At 37.4% G+C, this 13,229-nt stretch overlaps 1 protein-coding gene across 1 annotated transcript; it reads right to left on the bottom strand.

Moving 5' to 3' along the window:
- Nucleotides 1–1,003: 1,003 nt before the first annotated feature.
- On the bottom strand, nucleotides 1,004–12,769 carry exoc3l2a (exocyst complex component 3-like 2a). The gene is made up of 13 exons (XM_043239825.1): nucleotides 12,574–12,769; nucleotides 9,244–9,773; nucleotides 8,514–8,734; nucleotides 7,420–8,185; nucleotides 6,609–6,723; nucleotides 6,399–6,509; nucleotides 6,157–6,257; nucleotides 5,859–5,969; nucleotides 5,129–5,264; nucleotides 4,925–5,047; nucleotides 4,683–4,838; nucleotides 4,340–4,461; nucleotides 1,004–2,122 (listed from the first exon to the last, which is right to left on the bottom strand). The coding sequence occupies exons 2-13, from the start codon at nucleotides 9,756–9,758 to the stop codon at nucleotides 1,801–1,803; spliced, it is 2,799 nt and encodes a 932-aa protein (XP_043095760.1). The 5' UTR covers nucleotides 9,759–9,773; nucleotides 12,574–12,769; the 3' UTR covers nucleotides 1,004–1,800.
- Between the last annotated feature and the right edge of the window lie 460 nt (nucleotides 12,770–13,229).

Here is a 13,229-nt window from a genome sequence, read left to right as displayed (position 1 = left end):
ATGATATGGTATGAGCAATTTTAGATCTGAATTAAGCAGTTTATTTAAAATAGCGGTAACACTTTACAGTAAGGTTAATTAGTTAACATTATTGAACTGCATTGGTTAATATGAATGAGGAATGAAGAATAAGCACTTCTACAGCACTTATTAATCTTAGTTCATGTTCATTTCAGCACTTATCAATGCATTATTAAAACCACAAGTTTTGTTTGATAATAATTAACGCACCCTGATCGAACATGAACTAACAATGAACAACTGCAGTTTTATTAAAATTAACAAAGATTAATAATGTAATACATGCAGTGTTCATTGTCCGTCCATGTTAATACATTAATTGTTGACACCTAAAATGTTACCAAATTAACATTTTCTGTAATCTTACAATACTATTTAGAGATTTTAATATCAAACAGCATTCACCAATTGAACTATTAATCTAATGAAATTAAAAATACACATACAAATCTCAGAATCTGTGATGTTTTGTGCTGAACTCCAGAAGACTTCACTTACCTTATCCACGTGCATCTATTTTTACAAGTGTGTGTGTGTGTGTCATTCTCCGACTACAGTTTGTTTGGGATAAAACAGAGTTGTTGTGTTGAAAAGGAAGTGGCCGCCTGTGGTGGTGTGTATACTTGGCTCTGATAAGAGGACTCGTTTGGCACCTCTCAGAACAACAGGAATAGACCAGTTACCCAAAACATCCCTAAGCTGACAGACAGGAGAGCCCAACCACAATTCAACCCAAACCCACAGAAATCCACACAGCTAAGGAGCCTCCTGCCACTGAAAATCTATAAGTAACCACATTTACTCATACAACATTTATCACGTAAATTGAATTAAGAGGAGATATTAGCACCTCAGTTAAATTTCGTATTACTTATTACCTTGGCGGAATATTAAAAAAAAAGCATTTTTAAAAATCCTACTGACCCACGCTTCTGAACAGTGGAGTATAAAAAAAGATAAGAGTTAAAGAAAACAAAAGCAATTTAGTTGCAATATAATTAATTTCCCAGTCAATGGGGCTTTATTTCTTAACCTGAAACAAAATCACACAAGCATTTAATTCATGTCAGATTTCAGATCTCAGCTCAGATTTGAATATAATGAGACATGAAAAGAAATGAGATGTACAGAATCATAAATTTCAGTATAAAAAAAAAAAAAAAAAAAAAGAACATTCACATTCTTTAAATGTCGCAATCTCAAAAAATCTGAAATGTAGCTGTTTATGCACTGTATTGTACCTGGTGTTTGACACATCATGTACATGCATCTGCTCCGTGTGTGGTTTCATGTCAAGCTAAAGCGCTGTTCTGAACACAGCCTGCACTAATAAAGATTTCAGCATGTGCCCACTCTGCAGTGATGAGTTTCCTGCCGCTCCTCTCGAATCGTGTGTCTGTTCACACGACAGAGGTCTAGCTAGTCAGTATACAGCAGTCCAGTTACAGCCTGTATAAAGCGATGGAGAATTATAGATCATTTCCCGTCCTTTGAAGTGTTCACTGACTAATTCCGCTCCAGCTGCGCTCTGAAGGACAAGTATTGTTGTGATTTTACTTTTGCTGTCATAACCTCATCTTATCCTTCTTTTTGACTGGGCTCTGACCACATCTATCTAGTCTGAATTAACTGACTGAGCGCACTTTTTACGCCATTTTTTGCTTAATATAATACTGATTCGATTATGTAATACTTGTGATGCTGTGTATTTATCGTTTATTGTGTCTTTTTTAAATACTAGGATGCTATGTATTGTAGTTATGCTGTTTTTCTTTATTTTTAAGGTTCGCTAAAGCGTTTTGCGCGGCTTGATTGTGGTCTGTCGTCTGCATGTTTCTCATTCCGACGACTCCTGCTGCGATTGCGCCGCGGCCGGGCACTGGCGACCCACGATGACACAGTTAGACCGAAGCGGATCAGAACCAGCCCCAGACAGGACATGTCTTTGGCCATTGCGATTTCAGAGAAGAAGGCTCGGTCTCTGGGCAGATTGATGGAGCTGTCGCTGTTCTCTAAGTCCCGGACAACAGCTAAAATCTCCTGACGGTCTGTCTGATGCACCATCCCACGGACATTCAACATAGCAGAGATGTGTTTCCTCCTGTGAGAGCAAGAGACATGGTTCATAATTCACGTTTCATATTCAATAAAGCATACATTACTGTCTTTGCACAAAAAACAAGAAATACATCGTTCATGGTAGAAAAAACAAATACAAACCCGAATGCAATATTAATAATAATAAATATTTTAAGTACCAAATGCACTAAAAATGCAAGTTACTGCTATAAATTGCTGACATTAAAATTCTATACTGTTTCTTTAAAATATTTGTAACGTTTTTAAGGATTTGTAGATTAGATTTAGTAGAGTAGATTTTGTCATTTTTATTTTAGTTTAGGTTTTGTTATATTCTTTTGTTTTTTTATGTATATATGTATTTAATATTTCTATTTAGTTTTACTTCATTTAGTATTTAGTCATTTTAACACTTTAGTACAGCAAATGTACATATATTTCAAATTTTTCACATTTTCCTTAAAGTTTCATTAAGGTAAGAGAAATAAACAGCTCAAATAAATATCCAATATCTAACTGTTGTAATACATTACAAAAACTCTAATGTCGTCAGATAAATATGGTACAGATATATCATGCATCAAAAAAAGTTCAGTTTGATTCAGGGCCGTAACCACCATAGACACCGAGTGGGACAAGTTCCCCGTAAATAGAAATGTAATATAATGTTTGTTTTTGCTCTGTTCATGCTTATTCAACAAATCAACGTTTTTTTAAAGAACCATTTAACCCAGAGTTTCATCAGTTTCTTTTCAGACCATTATTTAGATAAAAAGCAAACCTTTAAAATCAAAACACAACACTAAAACTGTAATATTACTAAAAAGAGCATTCTGGCAGTAATTCAGAGGCAAACATGTTTCTGTGAAATGATCCCTTGACAGCACTCGTGGCTCAAAAAGCAAACTCGAAGTCAGCGCTCTATACCGAGAAGATGACATGTCCTGCCTATAGATAACAATGTGACAGTGTGGGTCTGTGACAGATTTTCACATAGACAGACAGTCAAAAACAGGAAGCACCACTGCTAAGCACAAAGAGAAGTTAAGTAGCCTCCACTTTTTGGCTTTTGATCTCTAGTTGGTGTGTGTGTGTGTGTGTATTTGATTGGAGTGTGGCACCAGTCAGTCTCCTGTGACCTGGCAGGAACAGGAAGTACTCCACAGCCACTTCCTGTCTGCTGAGGAGGGTCGTGCGTCAGCAAGCAGGAGCACTGCCAGCCAGTAACTGACTGCACACACACACACACGCACACACTCCTCTTCATTCAAACAAAAACACTGGACCAAAGTGGGGTCACATCTCACCCATTCCCCTGTTTACTGTCTGCCGTTCCCTCCCGTCCACATGAAGGAAAGTTGGCACTGAGATGGAGCACCACGGCAACTATTTTCAGTCAGACATTCTTAGAATGACCTCAGGAAACAGAGAGGTGTTGTGAAAAATAGTCCTCAAGGAAATGAGAGGGGAACATGTCAGATTTTTCATGAATGAAAGCACTTTAAGAAGACAGAGTTCAGGTTCTACCCTTCCGTAGGTCTAAAAGTGTTCAGCAAAATTGCATTAATGTAATAGTTACGTAAATGGACAAAGTTACATATTAATATACCGAGTGCTGTAAGAGCTAATAAAACATGTTCCTTCCAGTTTTATGCTATATAAAATCTACATCCTGTTCTAAATTTGGCTTGCGTTTTATAGCAGTTTTTAATCAACACTTGGTTCCGGTCTTTAAAGTTTATTGGTTAAGTTGCCATCTAAAGGCCGTTCACACATATTTTTTGCATTTTGGCACTCCACACTTGCTTTTCTATGAAAACATTACGTTTACATCTTTTACAGCATCTTGGGGAAAATGTTTTAAAAACGCTAGTTAATATTGTTCAAAATTTAAAAAATTATTATTTTTTTTAACTGCTTTCTATCTTGCTTGATTAAAGGCAAAAACGTTATATGCGTGATGTATTATATAGAGCATGTGGTGTGGAGCGGAAGACAATCAGTTAATGGATTTGTCTGGAGTGAGGTGCGAGTGAGAGAACCTTTTTTTCCTCACTTCATGATTGAGAGGTTTTCATAATTTCTCAAAATGGTGAGGACAAGAAAAAACAGACAGGAGCTGATTGTTAAAACCCAAACCATACTCTTGACATTTCTGGGTATCCCAGCTGGTCCTTGAAACAGTTGCGACATGCCTCTGTAAAAATTCGTTTTGATTCATTCGTCTTGGTGATCTTACCGTATATCTGGAAATTCCTTCACCAAAACCCCGACTTCCATCTGAATAGAGGGAGTGTCCTCCAACACTATGATGTCAGCCAGGTGAACAATCACACTGTCCAACCAGGAGGAAGTTGACTCCTTAGCAAAGGAAAAACAAATGAGAAAAGGTTTTAAATTAACTAATTCTGGTGTTAGCATTTTTGGTTAAAAAATGCTTGTTGCAAATAACTGTTTTTATTTACAACCATAGTTTTACAGCACTGTACCTAAGGTCCCTCACAAGGGGGATCATCGTACTTGAAAATCATTTAAGAAAATGTAAGGCATGATCTTTATCTTTTTTACTTAGTGGCACTGACCAGATCTTTAAAAAGAGCCTTCAGCTGTTTGGCCTCATCCTGGAGACGGAATGCCACTCTCTTCCTCATTTTGAGTGATGTACAGATGACCCGCCCCCTCATGATGGCACGAACATATTCAACCAGGACCCGCCTGTGCACCTCATTCACCAAAGCCTGATAGTCGATCAGATGATCTATTAATCAACCAACCAAACCGTGAGTGTGTGAGAATGTGCGTGTGTGTGTGCTCTAAGTCGTACCTGATACGGAGGGCAGTCCATTCTGCGGAACTTTTTAAAGTGCTGTTTAATAGTGATCTCAATGCTCTCATAGGCCTCAGTGTTTTCCAGCCACTTCCTCTTCACTAGCTTATCGAAGAATGGCTGAAATCATGCCGGAAAATCATCAGTTAATGCGTTAAGTGTCAAATCTGGGCCAGATGTGAATGTGTGCAAGCATCTCACCCTGATGTTTTCAAAAAGAATGTCCGAGAGAACTTGCACTGACTGGTTAACAATTCGCTCCAGAGATGATTGAGCTCGCTGGTAGACGTCCTCACTGCCGAGGGCATCACACAGATGACAGCGCTCAACAAAATTCCTGCAAAGTTCAACACAGGATTTATAGCCTCTAGGGTTAAGTAAACCTTTTTTGGTTTATTTTAGTGCCATTTTTTATATTGTTTGTATTATCCTTGGATATCTTTCATGAACAGTTTTAAGCTTGTGCATCTGGGTTATTGATCATGCCAAAATGTAATTTGTGTGTATAGTATAATGTTATAGCATAGAGTATTCAAAAATGTAAAAAAAAAAAAAAAAAAAAAAAAAAAAAATCTGTCTGTCTGTGTGTGTTTTTCGATTTTACACAGATGTTTTACCAATGTTTTGAATGTATTGAAAAATGCATTTATAGTTGAAGAAATGTCCTTTAATTTAACAGATTGTTTTGGCAGAAAATGACTATTTTTTTCTGACTTTTCAGAATTTTTTATATGAGCCTGGATGTTATTCTGACAGTGTTTTTTTAGCAAGACACCTGCACTTTTTGTCAAGAATCTTGATTCTTTTAAAAAAAATAAATGTAGGAAATCTAGAGTTCTAAAGACTTTTTCCAGATCTTCTTTTCAGTCCTTAAAAACAGCCAGGTTGGGAGAAGATGGAATAGATAAATATAGTGAATAAGATGAAAAACCTGAAAGGTGGAACACAGTTGACAAGAGCGATGGTCCTGGACACATAACCATCCCCATGATCCCCAAACTCTGACTGTGTGTCATGGAACATCTCAACCTTTCTCTGGAAACTAAATACCACACAGACACACAAATTTCATAATTTTAGATTTCCCTATTCAAAAGGGAGATGAAATCAAATATTGTTAGATCATTTAGAGTTCATAAATATCTTTTATTAAACATTATCATAATATTTGCTGTGGCTTTTGTCATCATCAACATTACTATGATCAAGCTCTCTTGTCCCTATCTCACCTGTGCAGAAAATCTGCAAGTCCATTCAAGGTGCAGCGAGCAACACGAGCTCCTAGTGGCTGACTGACAGCTGTTGATCTGTCCAAATCTACCTTCAGCCTCTGAAACAGATTAAGACACACAGAATATGAAAAGATATTTCTCAACGACCTTATGAATACAAATACATCAACACATATGCATATAGTCAGATTCCAAAGAGTGCAGTAATGGCTGTACATGTGTGGGATTGATGGGTATACCTGTATAACAGAACGGGCCAGGCCAGACTGGTACTCTTCAATGTGCAGCGTCTGAGCCCATCGCTTTTCTTCATCATCCAAAACCTGTGAGAGCTCCGTAGTCATCTTGTCCTGCACACACACACATAATGGATATTATTTTAACACATTGGATATTATTTTGTTTTGAAATATGAACAATTAATGATCAAAACTTTTTAAAAGTGTTACCCAAACAGTTTCAACGCAGTCCTGTTCCAGGCGGTCGATGACATCCTCAGGCAGTAGGGGTTCTAGAGCTTCACACACTATAGTGCCCATTGCACCAACAGTGGCCAGAATGTCCCTATGAAACAGGAACCATTAGAACTAGTGCATGTTTTTTTTCAAACCAAAAAGTAAACAGTTATTCTTAGTCTGAAGAGCATTTTCCCAACTTTTGGGCAAAAGAAATATTCCAGCGATGTTTTTTTTGTGGAAATGTAAATGTTAATAAGGAACTTTTTTAACAGTGTCTCAAACTGCCAAACACACCAGTGTGACCGATTAATAAGAAAGAAAAAATGTAGGGCAAGAATGTCTGGTAGTTAACTTCTGTTGACTGGATTTTAGGATATGGGCGTTGCTCCCAAAAGTAAAGGCAAATGAATGTGAGGTTGCGAAGGCAGTTTTAAATGGAATAAATAATTGGGGAAATCCTGCTTAATATTTATCTATATTTTTAACCCAATCTATTTCCTAACCATGCATTACATTTGGATTTAATTAAAGTGCTGAACTACTCTTATGTTACTGAAAAATAGTCAAATTAGTCATGTGGCTACTTTTAGTACTTAAGACCGGTGTTGTGGCTGTGTACAGTAATTCTCCCAGGTATTCAGTACCGTTGTTGTTCATTCTAATAAACAATGCATTTGATATTAATAGACCTGAGCTCATTCTTCCACTGGGTCATTAAACCAAGTGGAATGTGATTGCAGGAAAGGTGTGTGTAAAAATAGAATACACACCTCAACGTCTATGTGTACATGTGCAAAAATACCTGTTGTAAATGTTGTAGATCCAGTCCAGCAGTGAATAAGTGTCTGTGATCTGAATGGGTCCACTAGTGACGGTCTTCAGTCGTTTGGCCACAGCCCTGTGATAACTCTGCATGTAGACCTGAAACACACCAAACTCCTCGGGATAAACCGCCACCACATTCCGACGTGCCGCATCCATATCTTCCACCACTCTTCCCCTCAATCGCTCCAAATACATGCCCATCTGCCCTGCAGCGATGCCCCCTGGTTGGGGAAGACACCAGTCAGCTGCCTCTCCCACAGCCTCCGCCCACCTTTGACGCAGTCTCCTGGGACGTTTGGAAGGCCGGGAATAGTCTTCGGATTGGTCACAGTTGGACTGGGCCTCTTGCCGCAGGGCCCAGACCTTGTCAGCCTGCTCTTCCTGTTGAATGACCAGCACCACTAGGCCAAGCTGAGGCCCGCTGCACGGTTGACGTAGCGACTCTCTTACCACATCCCACATCTCTCTCTGAAGAGCCTCGTAAAGCAGCTCAACATCTTTCACTTTGCGTAGCCCAGCATCCCAAATGCTTGGGCCGGAATCATTATTGCCCGAACCAGCCAATAGGGGGAGCCAGGGAGACGACGTAAGGGTGGGAGGGGTTATGTTAATGGGTGTGGTTGAAGTGGGTGTGGTTTGTGTCAAGAGGGTGGGGTCAAGTTCACACTCCCTCTCAAGCTCCTGGATGTGCGTGTCGGCAAGCAGTAGGTCTCTCTGATTAACTAACTGTAGGATCTCCAAGACTGTGAGAAAAAGTGAGAGATTGAGTAGTGTTACTTATCATTTACAGCCATGTGTTTAATCACTTGATGTGTTGTTGTCTTTGTTTTTCTCTTCTTGCACTGAGCTTATCAGGTAGGATCTGCTGCACAAAGAAAGTGTGTCATTTCCCGTCTCTGTGAAAGTGTTTCTTGATTGAGTGACTCACAGGGACTTTTGGACGCTGCTCATTAAGAGCAAGGTGTTATGGGTCAAATATGGAGACCCCTGACCGTAAACGGTTACACTTTGTACATGCCATAAAAAGTACAAACAAGTTCAGACGTAACAAAAGCAAAAACACGGTTGTACCTGATAGCGGCTCCCTGCGTTTGACCGGTGGTTCTTCTTCTACTGACTCTTCATCTTCTTCCTGTGAACTGCGGTTCGTTAGCGAGTCCCCTCTGAGTTTGCTCAGACTGACCATTCGTAGGAAAGAGGGACGTCTGCGACTGTCTTCTTCATTTTCAATAGTCAGATCACCTGTAGGTAGACTATCTCTGCGCTCACTCTCCTTACGACGACCTGCCAACCTGAGTAGAGCAGATTCTTTAAAAAAAAACTACTTTAATCATATTTAATATTTACAATTATGCGCAACTAGTGTGGACAAATAAATGGTGACTTTTAACAGTGGGGAAAAATTTATATTAAAAATATATTTGAATATACTGCCATAAAAAAAAAAAAAAAAATAAATAAATAAATAAATAATATATATATATATATATATATATATATATATATATATATATATATTTATTTATTTATTTTTTTTTCTCAATATTCTTATAATAAAAATGTATTTAGTTTTTGTTTGGGTTCATAATCACCATTCTCTGGCAAAGAATGGTGATTTCAAGTTAGAAAACCTTTCTATTTGTATATAATTATATTTTCCTAAACATTTCATGATTATACTAATACATTCCAATTTAATTTTGGTTTTAATGATATTTTAATGATATTTGTGTTTTAATGTAGTATGGCAAACAATTTTGGAAGGATACCCACTGGGAACCACTGCTACATACATTCTCACCTCAGTAAAGTCATGATCTCCTCTGAGGCTCGTCGATAGTTCTTTTTTTTCTTTCCTGAGGTGGGTGCTGCTGGGAGAGTGGCACTCCGTAGTGAAGGAGTGGTGCTCCACACATTTCTTCCCGTCATACGCAGACCCTTGCCTAATTTGCCAAGTGTCTTCAGTGGTGACGAGCCACAGATTCGTTCCAGAGTTCCTCTCTTTTCTTTGGATCCCTCAGTGACCTTTGACCCTCCACGCTGCTCAGCGTTTGCCTCATTCTCCAGTGCTTCGCTCACCTGAGATGATCTCTGGTAGTCTTGTCCATTCTCCCAGACCCCAGCTTCTTCATTATTCCACCCCATTCCTGCCCACGCCCCCTCAAATGGATTCAGATCGGATGGTGGAAGAATGAGTTCCCCGTTGCTGTGGTTACTCTTTAGGATGAGTTCACCATTAGTAAGATTACTCTTTTGGAGATCACCATTGCTGTGGTTACTTTTGATCCTCCTGGGCAGCCTCTTGAGGATGGGCATCCTGTCACTGATTAACTAGAAGACAAAATTTGACATACATTGTACTCAGAATTGTCTCATCAAAATTTCATTTAATCAAAATACATGCTGCTCATTTAACATATGAAATAACCCCCATAGCATACATGTATCACCGTGTAGCAGATCAGTACAGGTGGAGCTAGGGAAGGAGAAGGATGTTCTGAAGCACACTGCAAAAGCAAGCACCAGCCAAGTATTTGAATGCTGAGCAGCAAGCTCATTTGCTTCTGATACAAAAAGAACCAGTGAGCTGTGCCATGTGATAATGGCATTATGTCTGACTGAGCTACATCTATCAGTCTGCGCCATCTATAGTTTGATGACAGAACTTTGCATTTTTATTATGTATCCTAAAGATACCATATTATAGGTTTTTCAAACAGTTTGTGCCACATCCAATTAAATTCAGCGGTCAGTTACTTGCAATTTTTGAACTAAATTTTAAAATGTATATGTTTGCATGTATTTTTCATTACATGTATTTGTTAATTAAATTAAGCAAGCTTTTCTTGTATACTGTATCGGGTCAATAAGCAGGTCTGAAGTCCACTAGTGTCCTACTTAAAGGTAACAAGAGCTAAAACCTGTTCAAACCGCCTTTGTCGGGTCGTTCTGAAATGACTTTGCCTTGTTGCAATCTCATTGTTCAGTATTCCGGTGAGCTGAGTGCATTAACAGCATATGTATGTGTGTGTTCTTTGAGGACATTAAAAGTTTTTAACCTCCTATAATGGAAGCTTCCATCCAGATGTGTCAGAATAGTTTCCTGTCCTCAGAGTTTCTCAGAACATACACACTCCTTACTCAGACACAAACACCACACACATGCACACACACTCGCTTTCTGCAGAGTCTCTCAGGGGATTAATAAAGTATATAACAACAAATTCTACACAATCTGCAGTTTACAAGTTAAAATGGTCAGTACTTAGTACAGTACTTACAGTAGTAAATCTATCAACGCTCATCATTAAGAGCATTCCTTGCGCAATTTGAACAAAGACTCCTGAAATATATATTAAGATAAAGAGGTGAAGATAGAGTACAGAGAGAGCGAGGGAGGAAGGGAGAGGGAGGAAGGTGCTGTTGTGTAGCACACAGTGACCCCTGTGATTGTGTTTCAGCATCCCTGCTTTGCATTATTTCTAAGCAGAGTTCCCCTGTTGTGGCGGTTAAAGACCTGAGCTGGGAGCCAAAAGGTTCTACGTTCAAACTCTTTAGTTTCATCAATCACAAGCATCACCATTGTACCCTTCAGCAAGACATTTGCGTCAGCTGAATGAGCACTTGCAACTTTCACCTAACTCAAACGGGCCCATTTGGTTATTTATTGTCTGGATTCCAGGTGGATCTTCTGCGAGTATTTTTACTCTTACATAATTCCCGGTAAAAGATGGGAAAACAACAAATGTAATGTTTAGAATGGAACAAGATGTGTATTTCTCTAATAATATGTATATGTTTAGAGACAGACAAACATTAAACAAACATTAACGGATGGGAAAAAATATTGCTGAAACAGGACAGCCACAGAATCTAATCTAAGTCTGGACCAGCGCTTGATTACCTAAATAAAGGAAATGAAAGCACAATGAATTGCTGCGTTTTAGAAAAAAAAAAAAACGCTTGGCAAAGGATTTTGTTCTTATCAGCATCAGATAAATATCAGAGTAACAATTAATCTGCACAATTAACAAGCCTAAAAAACAGACAAGTAAGGAAGCAAACTCATTAATGTTATGTGTGATTATCCATAGTTATAGGCGAATTTCAGTGGCATCAATACCAATTCTTTGGACTTCTGATGACCCTTCACAAATATGTTGAACAGTTGTTACACATCTCAGAACACAGAGCAGTCTGCAGGACACTGGATTATTTTTTCTAGTTTGTTTAGCAAAAGCTATAAATTCTGATAAATACCTGAGTTACAGGAATAGTAAAGTCAGTTTATGTGTAGCAGAAAGTTTTGAGCTTTTAATTTGCAAAAGCACTAAATGAGGCATTTGGAGTAGATTTTTTCCATAATTGCACTTAAAGGTTAATTAAACTCAAATAATCAGTATCTAGTAATTATAAACTTATACATTAACATTTTTCACATTATTCCTGTCTTGTGTTTAAGATTATATCAGGGAGAAACAGTAAAGAGTATATGAATAACTAACTGAAATTGTCAATGTCACAATGAGTTTTACAAAAAATAAATAAATGTATGGTTATATGTCATATAACATTTAATTATTATAGAAAGTTATACATTCATAAACACACACACATATCCATCCACACACACACACAGATATATATATATATATATATATATATATATATATATATATATATATATATATATATATATATATATATATATATATATAGAGATATATAGAGAGAGAGAGAGAGATATATATATATATATATATATATATATATATATATATATATATATATATATATATATATATATATAGATAGATAGAGATAGATAGATAGATGTATATATAAAAAGATATGGTTACTCTTTAGACATTCTACTATAAGTTTGCAACTATATATTAATTTCTGTAGAAACTATTCCTATAATTCTTTTACTTTTACTTTTCCTCATTTAAAAGTTTTAGTTTTTGATTTTTGTTTTCCTTTTGATAACATGTTAAAGTACACATACAATCTTAATTTGAAATAATCATGTGAAATTAAACTGAAAAAACTGAAATTGACTGATTGACTACAATTCTACTTTAAACTCTAAATATATTTATTGAATAACAAGAATATATGCATCGCTTACCTTACACTGCAGCAGGCAGTCAGCTCAGGGAAAATCCATTCCAGTGTCTGTGAGAGTGATAGAGACCCTATCAGTAAGAGAGGGACAAAGTGTGTGTGTGTCTTTCTCCAAGATTTTGGGGCCTTGTATTGGAATGTCGGAGGCAGCCGTTCAAGTTTGCTACCAGATGATGATGCATTTTCCTGAGGAAAAAGAGACACCCTCCCTAAATAAACAGAAACATATACACCTCTCATGTGTGTGTGTGTGTGTGTGTGTGTAATATATATATATGAGCACCTCAACACTTACAGTAATAATCATATTGTTCTTTAATGTCGAATAACCTTAATCTTAAACAGTTGGCATACTGAAACTGGCTTGCTAAACTCTCTTATTAAAAGACCTCCTGTAATTCTCATACATGAGTGCTTTGCATCTGCCACCAGTAATTAGTTCTTGGCAGCTGCTTTATTTCAGAGTTCTTTTAAATCAGTTACAGATAAAAATGAACAAAAACTATATATGCATGATCTATCAAAAGTGCTTGTGCAAGGCACAAGGTCCTGGGATTGAGTTCCAGTGAATTAAATGATAATCACCTCAACTATTTTTATACACTAAATGTATAAAAGTACAAAAGAAGTACAAAAATTTTCCTGTCAGTTCAAACTGTG

The sequence above is a fragment of the Puntigrus tetrazona genome, chromosome 5, assembly GCF_018831695.1.
Source record: "Puntigrus tetrazona isolate hp1 chromosome 5, ASM1883169v1, whole genome shotgun sequence".
Taxonomy (NCBI): Eukaryota; Metazoa; Chordata; class Actinopteri; order Cypriniformes; family Cyprinidae; genus Puntigrus; species Puntigrus tetrazona.
This window is presented reverse-complemented; position numbering and strand designations above follow the sequence as displayed.

Excerpts from the sequence above, each read along its gene's own strand:
- exoc3l2a (XM_043239825.1), bottom strand. The coding sequence starts at position 9,758 with ATGCCCATCCTCAAGAGGCTGCCCAGGAGGATCAAAAGTAACCACAGC. Across the intron at positions 4,839-4,924 it reads TGGACTGCCCTCCGTATCAG|GCTTTGGTGAATGAGGTGCA; the intron begins GTACGACTTAGA and ends ATCGACTATCAG. Across the intron at positions 2,123-4,339 it reads AAGGAATTTCCAGATATACG|GAGGAAACACATCTCTGCTA; the intron begins GTAAGATCACCA and ends TTGCTCTCACAG.